The 18,778-nt window shown below is 41.8% G+C and overlaps 1 protein-coding gene across 2 annotated transcripts; it reads right to left on the reverse strand.

Moving 5' to 3' along the window:
- Positions 1-639: 639 nt before the first annotated feature.
- On the reverse strand, positions 640-17,457 carry LOC127616677 (cadherin-6-like). 2 transcript variants are annotated; one of them, XM_052088428.1, is made up of 12 exons: positions 17,309-17,457; positions 13,473-13,775; positions 11,613-11,907; positions 11,399-11,518; positions 9,661-9,834; positions 9,280-9,467; positions 6,564-6,814; positions 5,952-6,088; positions 5,725-5,846; positions 5,502-5,619; positions 5,157-5,408; positions 640-1,389 (listed from the first exon to the last, which is right to left on the reverse strand). In XM_052088428.1, exons 2-12 carry the CDS (start codon positions 13,677-13,679, stop codon positions 854-856), a joined length of 2,400 nt encoding a protein of 799 aa, XP_051944388.1. In that variant the 5' UTR covers positions 13,680-13,775; positions 17,309-17,457; the 3' UTR covers positions 640-853. The 2 variants fall into 2 exon arrangements, with proteins under 2 accessions (XP_051944388.1, XP_051944387.1); XM_052088427.1 differs by having other exon boundaries at positions 5,725-6,088.
- Between the last annotated feature and the right edge of the window lie 1,321 nt (positions 17,458-18,778).

Genomic DNA, 18,778 nt, shown 5'->3' on the forward strand with positions numbered 1-18,778 from the left:
TATCCTGCGGTGCATAAATCTTGAGATAAGAGTTCCTTTCATGACAGCCTTCAGGCAGTTTGCCGAGATGGGGGTGTGAAAGTAGACACTTGGGGGCTGCTAATCACTAAAGGGGAAGAAGATGTAATCTTAACACTACATTTTTTATTATAAGTGTTCAAACAGATGTTCAGGATAGAGACTTGTTACCTTAGTACTCATATTAAGGCTAAAATCCCTTAACAAAGATGAACTGGATAAGATCAAAGCTGGGTGCAATACCACCAACAGCGCCGTAACCACCGTTCCAGAGATCACCCTGAATTGCTACAAAGGCATCCCCGAGCATTGATGTTCTATAAATATAGGTATAGGTATATTAATCAATATCGTATTGATTCAGCTGAAGACTGATGCATAGTTGAATTTTCTAAAGCTTCTTGAGTCTTTTTTTTTAAATCTTTCACATTAATTGTTACGTCTTCTTAAGCCGGTCCAAACTCCTGTTTCCAGTTGAAACTGTCGTGAGTTTTTTTTTCCTTTATGGGGACTTTGTGTTTTGTTTTTTGGCTCAATTAAACTTTTGTCAACTATTCTGCACCTGGGTCCTTGCACCTTGATCAGAACCTAAAAGCTTTTTCCCCTTTAATGAGGTACATCAGCAAAACTGGTCATCAAACCTCTATTTTTTAACCCAAAATATGAGAAACATCTGAAATCCTTTCTGCAAAGAATATATTTATATTTAGCAAGCATCACATGGAGAAGTAACTGTACAAGCAATATGTATGCTTGCTTAAAAATCGTATTGCATTGCTAGAAAGAAATATAAGATTTGAGTCTCATAGAAATATGTGATACTGTAGAAATGTTGTTAGGAGGACATAATATTCTCACTTTTATACATGTCTGCTAGTTTCTTGAACCTGGGCCCCCAATTACTTAGGTAGTCGTAGTAATCTTGAGCTTCAGATGATACGGAATCCAGTGAACTCAACGACTCGGCCACTGAACCTGCTCCCTCATCAGCGTAAGTGGCCAGTGAATCATATGGCGGTGTAGTAGGGTTATAGTCATTCTCTTCAACTCTTTCATTGATGAATCTGCATAAGGTCTTGTCATGTGAATCCAAGCTGACAGGCGGCAACACGGGATCAAAGGCATGTTGAAAGTGCATTGGGTAGCCGAGCATGTCTGTGGGGATGATGTCACACCTTTGTTGAGCAAATTTCTCCATGACAGCTGCGGCTTCTTGGTCATACAGAGCTCCAATGTTAAAGGCCTGGGTGTCCTCTTCACCTCCACCCTCGTCATTGTAGCTCAGCACATTGTCACGGATATGTTCCTTGGAGACAATCAAAGGCTCCTTTTTTCTTTGTCGCGTTAATATAATGGACATAACGATTATCACTGAAAGAAATGAGGCAGAGATCACATATTTTGACAGTCAACAGTCAAATTTGCTTTCACAATAGCAAATTCACTTGCATCATGAACAGTGATGTAATTAACGCCCCAAGAGAAAGTAAATGTGTAAGCGATAGTGAGCGACGTGCGGTGAGGTTCAGGACTGGTGAGGCACTGGCTCATCAGGAGTCGGATATAAAAGTATGAAGCCAAATTTGTCATGAATTCAAAGAATTGTTTTCAAACTTTTAATTACTTTACGTCGTGTCACATATTCAATGATTGGCCGTGAGGCATCTGGAATGCTTCAGGACGACGACAGTCTGGCATGTTCAGAATTTTTGTCCGTCTTTCCACATAGTGTGACGTGCCCTACGTCGTTCTTCGATTGGTTCTTCGGCATTGACCAATAGGCAGACTGTGCCCTCCTACTCATGACAAGAGACTGGACATGGCACGCACAAAGAAATGTCGAAAAATGGGGTACATTTTGGAAAATATTCGAAGCGTTTCAACTCATGCTACATTTGTGGACTGCAAAGCTACAGTAATAGCTGATGCGGTGTCCTCGAACTCTTTACTGTCCCCTCCCCACCATCCAGGAATGTATCCATAGGCGAGGTTCACTCTACAGTTCTTAATTCTAATTTTTTTTTTTTGGGGTGGAATCCCATTTTTTTGAGGAAGGATTTACATTACATTACAGACTTCAGTCTGCCTGATGTGTGAATATATGCACTACGTCTCCGAAAGTGACCCGCCTGCACAGAAGAGATGACGTCATTTACAACGTACCATACAGTGTGGAAGGACCACGGCGCATCAGAGCAGCGATGCAAGAGGAGGTATAAATAAAAAAATATATATCTCATTGCATGTCAATGTTACAAAAGATTACGTCATGTTATTACCGCGCATAATAATTGGGGCGTCTATGTGGCTAAATTAGTACGACCACCACAAATGTACACATAATGTTTCATATTTCAAGAGGGAATACATTCAAATCACATATGAAGGCATTACTGTTACTCAGAACAACGTTGCAGACTCAAGACATTGCAGACTCACAAGACAATCAGTCAATCTCCTTTCCAAATGCTCTCTCCCCGCCCGATAACTTTATGTATATGTGACCTGGTCGTTCAGACTGCAGTCGCATTGCAAAAAATCCAACATGTATTTTAAAAAATCAGAATTGACTCGTTCAGACTCTCAGGAAGGAAAAAAAATCGGATACAGATCGCATTTGGGCAAAAAAAATCCGATCTGAGTCGGATTTCCTGTAGTGTGATCCTAGCTAGTCTCTTTTTTTTTTTGCCTTTTCTGATAAGAGAAGAAACGCATGACTTTGACAGCTGCTTGTCCCGGCTTCCTGGCGGACCCGCACTGATCTTGACGGAAGCACACGACGATTCGGCGAGGTCTGGTCAGTGACTGACGTGTAGTGTGACATCTCTCCCATTCCAATACACAGAATGATATATATCTGGAAGTCTGACAGCGCGACCGTCGTGAACGCCCACCATCTTTTACATACAGCCAAGGGGGCCAGGGAGACTGTGTCTCCCCTGCCTGGCCTGACCGCACATCCCTGGTGACTTAGTTCCCTTTATCAAGTATCAGGTAATCAAATTAATTATTTATCTATATTTAAAAAAAGAAAGCATTCTTAATTTCTTTTGATTACTTAGCACTGTCTCCATCTCCTTAGCCACTCATTTTGTAGATGCATGTGTCAATAAAAATGATTACTTGAAGCTGGCTCAACTCTGACCCGAGGAATCATTTCGTCCAAGTCAGAATGTGCGTTTGACATATACATTCTTTCCTTTAAGTTCATTTATGAAAAAGCAATGTCTACTTCTCATTCAAGAAGGCCACTTTCTTTACCGGTAGATGTAGAGACATTTTAGATCTGTGCACCAGAGGCGATTGCTCTAAGACTACAAGGGAAGCTCAGCTTCCCCTAAAATGTCAAAAAAATAAGTGATCAAATATATGTGTGTACATACATGTCATTGACTAAATATGTGCTACAACGTGCTCAACTTTTGTTTCGAATCAGCTTGTTATTATTGGTTACGACGCGACTCTCTTCTCATTCATTCCCGCAGCTTCACTGAGCTTTCAACTGTGTCGACGCTGAGCGTCTACAGCGCGGACGCTGGGTGTCTAGAGAGTTCAGAGCCCGTTGTCCCAATGCATTGAAACGAGATGAGTCATTGGATAAATGCTGGTTTTGTCCTGCCCATTGGATGCTCAGCATCTCTGGGAGTCGATGGACAGTGGGCATTTATCGTCTGGCCCGGACGCTCAGCTTTTCTGCATGATAATTGGATAATCTGTGTGAGGCTGAATCTCTTTTTGATTGACAGCGAAATGAGCCAATCACCGATCCTTTGGTGTCGGCATCCGTGGGAGCATTTTTCAATTCTCATTCTGTTCTGAGTTGAACAGGAGACTTCTTCTAATCATCTTAGCAACACTCTCTTTGTTGAAAAAAACTAGCGACAAATTAATCTTTTATTTCTAGTGGGTTTTATTTTGCGCTTGTGTTCGCAGACTGACTTATATCACCACAGTTAAGACCCTGGAAAAGACGCCTTGTTGGTGTCATGTTCCTGTTCTCGGCTTTGCCAGCAGGTGGCAGACTGAGCAGTCTGCTGGTTGCACACCTGCTGCCAATCTGACAATTAGGGAAGTCTGTATTTATGGACTGTGGGTCAGTCTTTGTTAGAAGTACCAAGAACTAAACTGAGTCTCAGAGGGGATTGAGCCTTTTCTGTTGCTGGTCCCTCTCTCTGGAATGACCTCCCACTGAACATTCGCCAAGCCTCCTCGCTGCCCATCTTTAAAGCCCTCCTCAAAACTCACTTGTATTCTTTGGCGTTCGACTCAGCATGACTTAGATTTGTTCTTGATTTTACTGCTTGGTGCTTTCTACCGCCTTTATTACGGATTCGTCTTACTGTTTATTGTGTATGTTAAATCGCTCCATCTACAGCACTTTGTATGCAGCGATGGCTGTTTGAAAGTGCTCTATAAATACTGTTGACTTGACTTGACTTGACCCTCAATCAGTCTGCTGGTTGTCGGAGAATTGTTTTATGCCTTGCTGCTTCCTTGCTCACAGACCCTTTGCTATAGACCTTGTCGTTTTTGCTTTTGTACTCTTGCTTTGTTGTTGGCTTTTGTGTTGTGATTTGGGTTTTTTGCTAGCGTGTAGTTGATACATTGTTTTTCATTTATATTCTCGGTTCTTGTTTTCCTCCCTTGCCTTTTGTGCAAGCGCTTTTTGTTATTCGTTTTCGTGCTCCCTGGTCCTTGTTTTGACCAGCACTTTATTTTACTACTTCGGTGCGATTTTTGTTCATTAAACATTTTTGCTACGGAGATCTTGTCTTGAGTCAACACTTTTGGGATCCAAAACTTGATTCAATTCGTCTGAACCGTGACAGTTGGTGTGAAATCATTTTCTTGAAAAGGAACGGAGAGTAGAATTCATGTATAAATTTTATGATGTAGGCCAAAACTGAGCTTCCCCTGCTTGACAGACAAGCATCCGCCACTGCTGTGCACCCATCCTCGCTTGCAGTTTCTGTCAACAACACCAGCCTAACTTCTGATTGGCTTACAATGAAATTTGACTGAATCATCTTCACTTATGTGATTCACTCGTTCACCACCACCCTTCTAGTAACACAGTTACATACAATACTGTTACTCCATCACTGCATTTGACACACTTATTTTTTTCCTGCACTTACATAGTGTTATGATGACACACAGCAGGATGACGATGAAGGCTCCGGTGCTCATCCCTGGAGAGCCTATCTGAGCATTAAAGTTACACAGCTCTATGTTGCCTTCCAAATCACAAGTGCAGACCTGCACAGTTAAAGTTTCTGTGCTGCTCTGCATTGGGTAATCACCGTCAGTGATTACGATGGGAACCAGGTGGATGTTCTGTTGAAGGCGACTGTAGCTGGCCCTTCGTGTCACAACGCTGGCAGTGTTATCTGAGTTTGGAAAATTCAGTTATATTGTCTCCCAGCCCCAAGCTAAACAAGGTTTTGGAAGACAGTGTGTGAACATGCTCGAAAAAAAAATACCTCCGTTATCTTGTAAAGAGAAATTACTGGAGCTGGTTTCCTCTGGCGCCAGACTGAAGAAAAACTTGTGCCCCATCAATGGCTCATCAGCATCAACAGCACTTATTATTTGTATGCGCTTTTGAGAACACCAACAAATATAAATAAACGGATTAAGAACCATGTATGAATAATATGGGGTATAATTACATAGCATATTCTTGAAGTGAGAATGTGCATGTACCTGACCCGACTTGGTCTTCTCACAGACAAAGCTTTCATACAATGTGGCAAAGGTTGGAACATTGTCATTCACATCCAGTAGGTTGATGTACACTGAAACAGGGCTACTCTGCTGAGGGTGAGCTAAAATCAAGACACGCAAAAGCTTCATGCAGGGGAAAGCACTTGCCTCAACAATGCCGGACATAGCCTTTGTCCTGCCATACAGGTAGCAGTGGAAAGACTTACAGATCTCGGTGGCGATGACTGAAATATTATGCAAGGCAGTCTCCTCTCTATCCAGATTTTTTAGAAGGAATAAAGTTCCATTTTCTGGATGGACATTGAACAGATGGTCCATGTCTGTCCGGCGGTCAACTGAGTACCTGTGAAAGTCAATGTCAAGAGAAACTTTACTGTAACTGCAAAAGGTTATATGCTGTTCACACGTGCCATCTAGTGGTGAATTAATAGACCGCAGCGTCCTAAATTCGTGAACACTTGCATTTTGAAGCACGCACACCACACTGCTTTGGAGAGAGCACACATTGCTCGCCTAGCACCAAATTTTCACCAGAGGTGCACACAAACTGTCCTGACAAAAGACTTCTCGCACTCCCTCAAGTGATAGAGTGCATTGCATTTGCTACACATGCTGTAGTCATTGATGAATTTGTGATCACGTAATTTGTCTCCTTCAGATATCTGAGGCAGAAAGACGGCACTTACATTTCATATAATTAGCACGACCCATTTCATATAATTAGCAATGACGAGACAGACAATTTTATATTTGTTAAAAATGTACGTTGATGTGATAGAAAAAAAGCACTATTAGCATCATAGACTGTTTTGTCTTACTTGACCGGACTGTGAGCTTCATCAGGGTCCATGGCACTGACCCAGCCCATGACCATGCCCACTGCAGCATCTTCTTTAATATCTATAAAATAACTGTGTTTGTCAAACACTGGTGGCTCATCCATGTCCTCCACGACAATCTGAATAGTGGCCATGTCTTTCGAGTATGTGGATGTGAAGCGAGGGTCTGTCTGGGTGTTTTGGACCTGGATCTCTGCTACGTAGGACTGTTTGTTCTCATAATCCAAAATCTGTAGAAATAAAAAAATTAACAAGGTAAATGGTACTTGGTTTATATGATGACATTCTGGTGAATATTATGGTATACAAGTTATACAAGGAACTACAAGAAGAACCAACACATCTAAAACAAAAATGAATTTACCAAACTGCAGAATGCCGGAGTGGACCACCACCTCACAGCATGGATTACAGACTACCTCACAAACCGGCCACAGTACGTGAGGGTACAGAGCTATGAGTCGGACAGGCTTCTCTGTAGCACTGGAGGACCGCAGGGGACTGTTCTGGCTCCATTCCTATTCATCCTCTACACCTCGGACTTCAGACACACCACTCCAAACTGTTCTCAGAAGTTCTCAGATGACTCTGCGATTGTAGGCCTCATTCCAGAGGGAGACGATCGGGAGTACAAGGGACTGACGAAGGATTTAGTGGACTGGTGCAAGCAGAATCACCTCCAGATCAACCCTAGGTAAACTAAGGAGTTGGTTGTGGATTTCTTAAGAAAACAGTCTCCACCTGCATTGATGAACAACCAGGGTATGGACATAGAGAGGATGAACTCCTACAAGTACCTAGGTGTTCTTCTAAACAATGAACTGGACTGGTCTACGAACACGGACACCCTGATTAGGAAAGGACAGACTCTTCCTACTCAAATAAAGAGTTAAAAAAAGAAGAAAGAAATAAAGAATATAAGATATCTTTTATTTGTCCCACACTGGGGAAATTTACAGCCTACCGCAGCAAGAATGTGGGTAGAAAGAAGAAAGAACAAACAAACACCGTTCAATTAAGTGCAATATCAATACAAAATTGATAAATCGCATTGCTATTTACAATTCGATATATCTTATCTTATTCCATTCATCCATCCATTTTCCAAACCGCTTGATCCTCACTAGGGTCGCGGGGGGTGCTGGAACCTATCCCAGCTGTCTTCGGGCAGTCGGCAAAGGGCACCCTGAACCGGTTGACAGCCAATCGCAGGGTACACACAGATGAACAACAATCCACGCCCACACTCACACCTAGGGACAATTTTGAGTGTTCAATCAGCCTGCCATGCATGTTTTTCGAATGTGGAAGGAAACCGGAGAACCCGGAGAAAACCCACACAGGCCCAGGGAGAACATGCAAACTCCACATAGGGAGGACAGAACTGGAATTGAACCCAGTACCTCTGCACTGTGAGGTCTATGCGCTAACCACTGGATCACCGGGCCGCCTTATACCATTTCAATCATTAAAAATAAAAGTGCGTTTCACACCACTCCTGCAATGAGCGAAATCCGCAATACAGAAATGCCCTATTTAAATACACCCAAAGCATGTTTTAATAGCTTTATGGCACTTAGATTTCTGAAGGTCTTTAAACACACTTTTAAAACAATAGAAATGAATACAGTGAAACTCCTCTACAATGACATCGTTCTTCACTGTAGCAAATTTGATCTCAGCTGTAAACACACACAGACACACACACAAACGTATGTGTACACTCACGCACAATCATATGTGTATTCTTTATTTTTATTTCAATAGTGCATAAGTATGAGCACATTGTTAGTGTAGAAAGAAAAAAAGGGAAAGAAATTGGGAAATGTATGATCAGCATTCACTTCCACTTACATCAATTTGTTGGATAATATATTTTATTTTGCTTGCTCCGTCTTTCATTTTGATCACTTTTACCCTCTCTTCCAGCATCAGAGCTCCTCTCGTCTTAGCTGCTTGACATCAGAGCTCCTCTCGTCTTAGCTGCTTGACATGCTCATCTGAATCGAATAATAACAAATACTTCCTGGACCTGGTGTCTTTTCTTTTTACCATCTCACTGTCTCTAACTCGACCTCCCCTCGATCGCCACACATGACAGCGTTGCTCAGGTGATGTCATGCAATGAACTTTTAAGCCAGCCACGGGACGCTTCGTAGTCCTCGATGGCCATAGTTAGCTCTCGAAGGCTAAAAACTTTCCGCCAACTGGAGCGCTTCTCTCTCATTAGCGCTCCAGTTAGCGTAAGGTTTTTAGCATGATAACAAGTAAAGTATTTTTGAGGAAAATGTTTTACTTGTAATACGATGAAACGTTCGTTTATTTGAATATCCGTTGAGCCATATGCAATTTACTCTGAGCAGCTAATAGGATGCATCCCACTCTATCTTCTACGGATCTAGCTTCAGTATCTACACACGTAGACAGTGAGGTCCCTCTTGTCCAATCGGAGGCCAGGATGATGCTTGGTAAGCAAATGGCAGAGCAGCTTTGAGTGTGTTGCGTTCAGGAAACTCGGAGCTGTGTAAACCAGTGTGGTGGTTGCTGTTGCCGTTTCCAAACGAAGCAGTAGAGGGAATGGGAATGGTGTTAATGCATGAAGATTTTAGGGGGTATTTTCGCCCATGTAGGATTCGTTCTAGAGGACTTTCACTGTACATAAATCATATATTTGCATAAGTCTTGTCTTTCTGACCTTGATGACAGTTATAACACCCTCCTGGGTTTCTTTATTGGTGAATATGTCAAATATGTCCAGGGCATCTCCACTAATAATTGTGAAGTTCATCTCTGCGTTGTTTCCAATGTCTCTGTCTGTAGCTTTAATCCTCCCAACTTCAGTGCCAGGGATGGACAGCTCAGGAATTCTGAACTGGTATATACCTAAAAAACAAAAAATAACCCCTACCTGAGATTTTTTGAGATAATTATCAAAATATGAGCATGCATAATAATTATTTTGACTTTTTTTTTTTTTTTACTTTGTGTTCCACGACCAGAAAATGTCAGCTTGTTTTTGAATTTTGTATGTTAAGGGTACAACAACAACAACAAAAAAACAACGATAATGTCTTACTTTGAGTGAAGCGTGGTGTGTTGTCGTTAACATCAGTGAGGGAGATGTACACTACTGTGGTCCCAGTGAGTCCTCCTCGATTTCCAGCCATGTCTTTAGCCTCAATTACTACTTGATAGTGCTCCCTCTGCTCACGGTCCATGTCGCCTGGACCCAAAGCAGTCCTGATCACACCTAGACAAAAATGTTTTTTGTTGAATCCAGCAAAATGTTGCTCATTGATAGCTCTTCAGTTCACACGGTAAATGAAGGCATTTCAATCAGTGAGGAGGAGGACAATGAATAAATTTACCTTATTTTACTGTGGCACTGGGATTGTTTTCGCTTCATTACTTTGTGGTTTCATCACTATTTCTTACAGCTTTGATTCTCAACTGGTGGGTCGCGACTAGAGGATGATACGGGAGTGGATTTTCACTCCTGCCCCATCCCACTACCACGGATAATCTCCTTTCCCGTCCCAGTTTACGGACCACAGTTAAAAAAAAAGAAAAACAAAACCGTCCCGTCTTGTTCTCGGTGAAACCAACTTTACATTCCGTCCTACTCCCATTCAGAATGACTCCCACTCCCGTATCGCTTCCATTCTGGGGGGTCAGCTCCATAAAAATCACTTAAAAAAAAAAAAAAAAAAAAAACGGAACAAAAAAAACCAACTCAAGTTGAATTGTACTTATTTTTTAACAGCACTTTCCCCTTTTCTCCTCATCAAATCTTATTGTTTCGTGCAACATGGAATAGAAAACAAATTGGAAAAAAATGAAATCTTGCTCCTGCCTGCTGCCATAAACTTTTTAATCCTAATTCATGGTAAAGTTGACTCCCATCCCTTGGGATTCCCGAAAAAATATCAGCCTCTATTTGGGACCCAAAAGTGGGTCATGGACCCATTATGGGTGGGTTGCGGACAGCTAGTAAAAAATTATGTGTCTATACATGTCTGTATTCGTATTCAAATGTTTTAGAACAGTACTGAGGCTCAGTTTCTCACATAGAACAATCAATATTTGGTAAGCAAACATCAGGAAATATCACTCACTCATTCTCTTGTCACAAGCTTGTCTGTAAATAAATACAGCACATCTCAGCCTCTGGCTAACGGATGTCATAGCTAGCAACATACTTTTGATGGTATGTAAAATTCATTTGAAACTGCATTTTAAAAAATAACAGGTATTATCAGAAGTTATTTAAAAAAAAACAACTTTTTTGTTTTTAACTTCTATAAAGTGGGTTGAGACTTTCCAACAATAGGGTTGAGTGGACTGGTTTGCACAGCAGTGTCCAAACTCGGTCCTCAAGGGCCGCTGTCCTGCCTGTTTTTGAGCTCTCCCAAGAGCGACACACCTGATTAAAATAAACAGGATTGTTCTAATGCTGCTTCTGAGATGGCTGATGAGCTGATCATCTGAATCAGGTGTGTTGCAGCCGGGAGAGCTCGACAACAGGCAGGAAAGTGGCCCTCCGCATCCGTGTCATAGTTCATAGGTTGTGGATTCACGTCCTGGCTTTCCTGTGTGGAGTGGTAATGTATGCACATAGCTTGTATGATGGTAAGAGCGACATGCAATACTATATATCACCATTAACAGACAGTGGCAGTCTAGCATAAGACCATATGAGCGAAGCATGAACCTTAAAGCTCGCAGCCACTGCAGCTCACGGAAGAAGACAAGGGACAATTTTCTAACTTTGCTCCCAATGAGCATGGGTACGCATGCATTTAAATATACTGTACCTGTTTTGGGGTCAACAGAAAAGTATGGCTGTCCTTGTTTGATACTGTACACCAGTTTAGCGCTGTTCCCATACATGTTGTCATCTGCATCTGTAGCTGTCACACAGATGACTGACGTACCTAAAATATATTCAGAAGACACACATTTATACTCTATAAACAGAAGATTCCTGGATGTAATGACAAGTGATGCACAGGTAAAACCACTCCTTACCAATGTCGGACCGCTCAGGTACACTGCCATTATAAAATTCCTTGCTGAATTGAGGTTCATTATCATTGATGTCATGGAGTTTGACAGTGAACTCCGTCTCTGGTTCTAATGTTTTGCCTGTGATATTATTGACAACTGTCGCTCTGAGGATATAAAACGCCTTCTCTTCCCGATCCAGGCGGCGCGTGGCATGCAGGTCGCCGTTGGTCTCGTCAATAACAAAGATGGTGCCAGCCCCCTCACCAGAGAGAACATACCTGACAAGGCCATTTCCACTGTCTCGGTCTGACTGGAGCTACAGTGTATACAAAAACACAGTAAGCCATTGTTTCAGCAGTTCAGTATTTCCGATTTCACCACCACAATCAAAATAAATTAAAGCAAATCATTCAATCCAATTTGTCAGACTTTTGAGGTTGTGTGATTTTTCTGCACACACACAACAAAAAGAGTTAACCCACACCTGCGAAGAGACTCGAATGGCTGATTGACTAAATAATGCCTGCAGAGATATAGAGAGTCTTGTATCGTGATATTTATGTTTCCTATGGGATCAAATTATTGGAAAATCAATATTTCAATGTCTTCACATTGATGAATGACAAAATGTAAAATTAAGTTTGTAAAATCCTGATCAATTAGTGACACAATATTAACTTAAATTTTTGTTGTTTTTTTATTTAAAAAAATAATTAAGAGCTTTGTGGAGCTACAGTGAAACTTCTCTAGAACGAAACCTACATGGGCGAAAATACCCCCTAATGTGATAAAATCTTCATGCATTAACACCATTCCCATTCTACTGCCCCCACCCCACCAAAAAAAAAACCCCTGTTGCGTTATACGAAATCATTTTAGGCTCCAGCTTCGCGAAGACATTCACGACAACGAAGTCTAATCCAACAGTGACCTCTACTGCTTCGTTCAGAAACTGCAACAGCAACCACCACACTGGTTTACATAGTGAACAATGTTTATTTCGGTCACAGCTGTGAGTTTCCTGAACGCAACATACATACTCATAGCTGCTCTGCCATTGGCTTACCGAGCATCATCCTGGCCTCCGATTGGCCAAGAGGGACCTCACTGTCTATGTGTGCATATACTGCAGCTAGATCCAAGGAAGATAGAGTGTAATGCATCCGATTAGCCGCTCAGAGTAAATTGCTTATGGCTCCACGGACATTCAAATAAACGAACGTTTGCTCGTATTACAAGTAAAGCATTTTCCTTGAAAATGCGGCCGAAAATGACCAGCAGCACGGTCACCGTTGCGCTCCGCATTATTGAATCACGTCACGGGGGAAAAAGAATCGGAGCGATGAAGACGGTGATAACAAGGCTGTGTATGCGCGTGTGCTTGTCCAGTCACTCATTTGACACTTCATTTTGTCAGTGTAGAAAGAAAAAAAAGGGAAAGAAATATCCTTATTCATGTGCTAGAGTCTTTTTTTTATCCGGGACTTAAATTATCCTCGGAAGAGGATAGTTCAAGCGTGTTTTTTTTCCCTCTCCCTACCCAGCGTTTTTCCTTTCTGAATTCTGATTGTAATTTCCCCATTGCGGGCCGAATAAAGGATATCTTAATCTTAATGCCTATATAGCTAGAAAACTAAATTTGTCAAAACTCAAAAAAATTTATCAAAATGGTCAAAAATGGCGTGCAGCGGCTCTCCTTATTTGAGAAAAATGTCTGGTATTCAATGAGTTAAGAATGGATACTAAGTGCAAAATGTAATTTGACCAAATATGTTCTTTCCGAAGACTGCATTAAACCGGGAGCCCTTTGCTTTAATCAGTTCATTAGCTCTGAATTTCAAAATGTTGGTGATCCCTGCAATAAACTAAAACATTTCTTACCTTTCCAATGTACTGATAGTCACTGCCGGTATACTCCTCTTGCAGGAAAAACTGATTCCACAGCCAGCCTCGTCTAACTCTTTTGATTGGCGCGTTTTCCGAGATGCCTTCTTCCACTATTGAGTCTGCCCTCAATCCATTCAAAGATAAAGCATCCAGATGAAGGGCAAGACTTAGCCATAGAAAGCCGACTAAGATCGTTCTCATTTTTTATTAATTTTGATTTTAAGCGATGAGGGCTATTTTCCAAGTGTCATCACTTTGAATTGTGAAGTGGGTTGAACAGGAAAAGTCAAGTTTTCACTGGAAAAAGAAACAGAGAAACAGGGATGGCGTTGTGAAAAAATTCAAATGGATGAAGATTAGAATTTACGGATACGGTGCAAAAATTAAGACCCTTTTTTTTTGTCATGGATTTACTTGCAATATTTGACCGCTTCATTGAAGTCATTATGGTGCAAGCAGCTCTAAAGGGCTCTCGCAGCCCTAACAACTTTCTGGTACTGGCAGGTTGGGATACTGGCACATTGGAATTGGAATGTTTTTTTTTAATGAAGTACATCAGATTAAAAGATACTTTTAATAAAATAGGCAAAATTCAAGAGGAAATTAAATATGTCTGAGTTCCTGTTGAGTTCAGCTTTAGCGTTTATGTAAAGTGACTCATTTGGGTGAGAGGGTGTCCCTAATAAGCCACCATTTACAGTATTATTAAAAAAATGTAGTACAGTATGGCTAACTACAATAATTAGAGTTGTGTTTGGGATAAGAGTAAAATACAATCGTTTGGGGAACACATGCATGAATTACTTTGTACCCTAGTTCAGTTCACTTTAAGTCAAGTCAACTGTATTTATGGAGCACTTTCAAACAGCCATCGCTGCATACAAAGTGCTGTACATGGAGCAATTTAACATGCACAATAAACAGTAAGACAAATCGGTAATAAAGGCGGTAGAAAGCACCAAACAGTAAAACCAAGAACAAATCTAAGTCATGCTGAGTCGAATGCCAAAGAATACAAGTGAGTTTTGAGGAGGGTTTTGAAGATGGGCTTGCCGAATGTTCAGTGGGAGGTTATTCCAGAGAGACGGACCAGCAACAGAAAAGGCTCGATCCCCTCTGAGCCTCAGTTTAGTTCTTGGTACTTCTAATAACGTCTGGTCCACAGACCTGAGGCGCTGGGCTGGTGTGTAGGGGCGGATGAGCTCAGAGAGGTAAGGTGGCACAAGATTATTCAGAGATTTGAAAACAAATAAGAGGATCTTGAAAATAACTCTAAAATGTATGGGGAGCCAGTGAAGGGATGCCAGAGTAAGAGTTATGTGCTCCCTCTTACGAGTACCAGTCAAGAGGCGAGCAGCGGCATTCTGGACCAGCTGAAGGCGCTTAATGGAGGACTGGCGGACTCCAAAGTAAAGGGCGTTGCAGTAATCGAGCCGGGATGTGACAAAGGCATGAATTACTGTCTCAAAGTGTTCATGTGAGAGGAGAGGTTTTATTTTGGCCAGCTGTCTAAGGTGAAAGAAGCTGGATTTAACAACGGCACCAATTTGCCGATCAAGTTTGAAATCACTGTCCAGTTTAAGGCCCAAGTTTGATACTGTTGACTTAAGATTAGGGAACGGGGGGCCCAAGTCTGCAGGATCTGATCTACAAGGGCTACTGGGACCAAACAATATCACCTCTGTCTTCTTTTCATTGAATTTCAAGAAATTTTGTGCCATCCAGGTTTTGATTTCTTCCAGACAGGATAGGAGTGGCCTTAATGAGAAGGTGTCTTTCTTGCTCAGTGGGACATAGATTTGGCAGTCATCTGCATAGCAGTAGAAAGGAATACCATCTTTCCTTAAGATGGAACCCAATGGGAGCAGATACAGTGAGAACAGCAGAGGCCACAGAATTGAGCCCTGTGGAACACCACATGACCTGTCATGTGGTGTCATGTGGAGCAGTATGTGACTCAGAGCAGCCAAGGCTGACACAAAAGGTTCGGTCAGCTAAATAGGACCTAAACCACTCAAGAGCGCTACCGCCAATGCCCACCAAGTGCAGCAAAAGAGGCAGCAGAATACTGTGATCCACTGTATCAAATGCTGCAGTTACGTCCAATAAAACCAGACACACGTGGTCTCCAGAGTCATTTGCCAGGAGGATGTCATTAGAAACGCGTAACAGGGCTGAATCCGTGCTATGCATCGTCTTGAAACCTGACTGGAAGACCTCAAAGATGTTATGTTCATCCAAGAACGATTTCAACTGCATGTGCACCACTTTTTCCAGAATTTTGGAAATGAAAGGCAGTTTGGAAATGGGCCTGAAACTTGACAGCACATCTGGATCAAGACCAGGTTTCTTGATCAAGGGTTGGACCACAGCATGTTTAAACTGTTGGGGAACTACACCATAAGAGAGGCTGCTGTTGATGATATCCAAGACCGATGCGCCAACACTCGGGAGAACCTCCTGAAAGAAGTGCGGGGGAAGAGAGTCGCAAGGGGAGCCAGATGGCTTCGTCTAGCGAACTACATCCTCCAAAAGCGCCAAGGACACCGTTTCAAAAGAATTTAGCACAGCTGAACATGGAACATGGACAGAGGGGTCAGATGCGGTATTTGAGACCGGAGTCATAGCTGTAGAGACCTTATCAATGAAAAACTGAAGGAATCTGTTGCACATCTCGGGTGAAGAATCCGAGCAAGTAGGCAGAGGGGGTTTGAGTACAGAATCGTTTTAAATCATGCGCGTGGGTTGTGATGGTTAGCTTGAATAAGGTCCGATAGATATTCTCTTTTGGCCTCTTTTACTGTGAGCTGGTAGTTATGCCAGCAGTCTTTCCAAATTTGAAAAGAGACATGCAATTTGTCTTTTTTCCACTTGCGTTGGGCTTTGCGACACCCCTGCCTAGCTGCACGGGTAATGTCGTTAAACAATGGCTCGGGTTTAGGTTTTGGGAAGCACAGTTTTTGAAGGAGCCACCAAATCCAGGATGGCACGGCATGATGAGTTGAACCAAGAGGTGAGTTCCTCTGTGTTAGACGAGGGTACGCAGAGGTTATTAAAGGCATCAGAGAAACGATTAGCAGTGCGAGGGTTAAAAATTCGGCATTTACAACTAGGAGCGGCAGATTTCACAGCAGCATGCGATAAGACTACGTCAAACAAAACTGCCATGTGATCAGAAATCCCATCTTCAAGGACTTCCAGATTTGACACCGGTAGGCCAGCAAGGACAGTGTCTGAAATATGTCCTTGTTCATGTGTCGGGCTGGTCACATACTGCACGAAATTAAAGAGTCGATAAGTCTTAAGAAGTCCTTTGCTAGTGTTTTTTCCGGACAGCACACATGGATATTAAAATCCCTATTAGGAGGATATGATCATATCTCAGCCTGATTTCCGCAAGAAAGGTTGAAAGTCGCTCAAAAAGTCTTTGTTGTATTTAGGAGAACGTTGTTAAGTCCTTATGTTATGTTTATGTTATGTAAAGTTATATTAATTTTAAACATTTACATTAAGGCTGCCGACTTCCATATTTATTTAAATTCCATTGTTACCTTTCAAAAACATCCGTTTTCAAACAACATTGTTGCAAGTAAATAAGGACAACGAAAACAAATTAAAAAGCAGAAAATGCAGTTGATTTTACAAAATAGACCGTAAGCACCGTCAACGATGATAAAAGGGTATCACACATTTTCGCTGCCTTGATGAAGTTCAAAACGTTAATTAAATCACGTTGTCTTATTTGAATTTCCATAAAAAATGGCATTTATATGAAACATGATATCGAATATTAATTCATAAGTAGTGATATTTAGTCATTAGCCACTTACCGAGCTGAGCATAGTTTATCCTGAAACACAAACGGCACTTTCAGCAGCCTGTCTCATATAAGCCTCATTTCCTGCATTCACACTCTCCCACGTCATACACTTTCCCAAACCCCTTCCATCTCACTCCCCAACACAGCCACACACACACACACACACACACACGCACACACAGGAGAGGTAATTGCCTGAAGTGGTGAATTGAAAACATAATTAAAAACTAAAAAACTATATAATTTTAACCTTCTGGCAAAACTTTGCCATTAAACAAATGACACCTGAACACACCTTTAAGCTAAAAATTTAAAATATCATGATGTAGCCTAACATGAACATTTGCACCTTTAACACAGCATCAGTGGTCATTCGAGCAAGTTTAATGTGGGGCGGCAAAGGGGTGCCAGGATGTTCAGTTGGTTGAGAGAAGGACATAATTATAAAGATGATACACTACAAGAAAGTGTTAGATGTCACAAGCCAAGTAATCATAGTTATAATGTCTCGCCCAGTCAATGGTAGGTGAAACAAATTTTGGCAATGCATTCTTTGACAATGTACAAATTGGTCTGCATAGCCCTGAAAACCATCAAAATTATGTGTCACAGGTTGATATAAATATGCCAGCTAGATTTCAAATGTGTTTGGGCAGCCAAAGATGATTTATCGTGATGTGTGTGCGCTAAACATTGAAATGCTGTATGAAAATCATCCAACTGAAAATGAGGCGACAGAGAAGATTTCGCTGTGTATCATATCTAAAAATAGAAGTGGAAAACACATTTTTAACAAGCCAAAGCAAACATTTCTGAAAGAAGCACAAAACAGACCTGTGCAAAGTGATCACACGAAAATGGCCTCACAAAATAAATAAATAAATGTTTTTTTTATTAAATTGCAATAATAATAATAATAATAATAAATTTTATTTATAAGCGCCTTTCAAGACACCCAAGGACACTTTACTATAACAAAAAACACAAAACAATACGGGTTGAGCAGCGGCAGCCAAAACGTGCCAGCGTTCACTCAACCCAAAAGTCAGAAAGAATGTCATATTGTCACCTCCCGTGTTTGCCAGCAGGGGGCAGGCTTCCTGCTTGCCGCCTGCACACCGTTCACCCATTGGTGATTACCGTATTTTCACGACTATAAGGCGCCATTAAAAGTCTTAAATTTTCTCCAAAATAGACAGGACGCCTTACGGTGCGGAGCGTCCTTTATATGCGCTGAGTTCCAAAATCTGACTGACAGCCGACACGCTGTTTATATAGAGAAAAGGCGGAAGTGACTGTGGCCAGGCATGCGGGAAAGAAGTCGGCCAATCAGGGAAGGGTGGGTGTGTATATATACATATATGGAGAGAGAGAGAGAGAGAGAGAGAGATAGAGAGAGAGGGAGAGAGAGGACAGGCAAGCTAGTCCGCCAATGGTGAAGGATGGGCTTGTAAGTGGACGCCAAAGGGACGCCTCAAGC

This window comes from Hippocampus zosterae, chromosome 15, assembly GCF_025434085.1.
Source record: "Hippocampus zosterae strain Florida chromosome 15, ASM2543408v3, whole genome shotgun sequence".
NCBI classification, from domain to species: domain Eukaryota; kingdom Metazoa; phylum Chordata; class Actinopteri; order Syngnathiformes; family Syngnathidae; genus Hippocampus; species Hippocampus zosterae.

Bases quoted from the DNA above. Each gene is read 5' to 3' on its own strand.
- LOC127616677 (XM_052088427.1), bottom strand. From the start codon at position 13,679: ATGAGAACGATCTTAGTCGGCTTTCTATGGCTAAGTCTTGCCCTTCAT. The intron at 11,519-11,612 runs GTAAGGAGTGGT...AATATATTTTAG, and splicing joins ACCTGAGCGGTCCGACATTG to GTACGTCAGTCATCTGTGTG. The intron at 1,390-5,156 runs GTAAGTGCAGGA...CATTTCTTTCAG, and splicing joins GTGTGTCATCATAACACTAT to TGATAATCGTTATGTCCATT.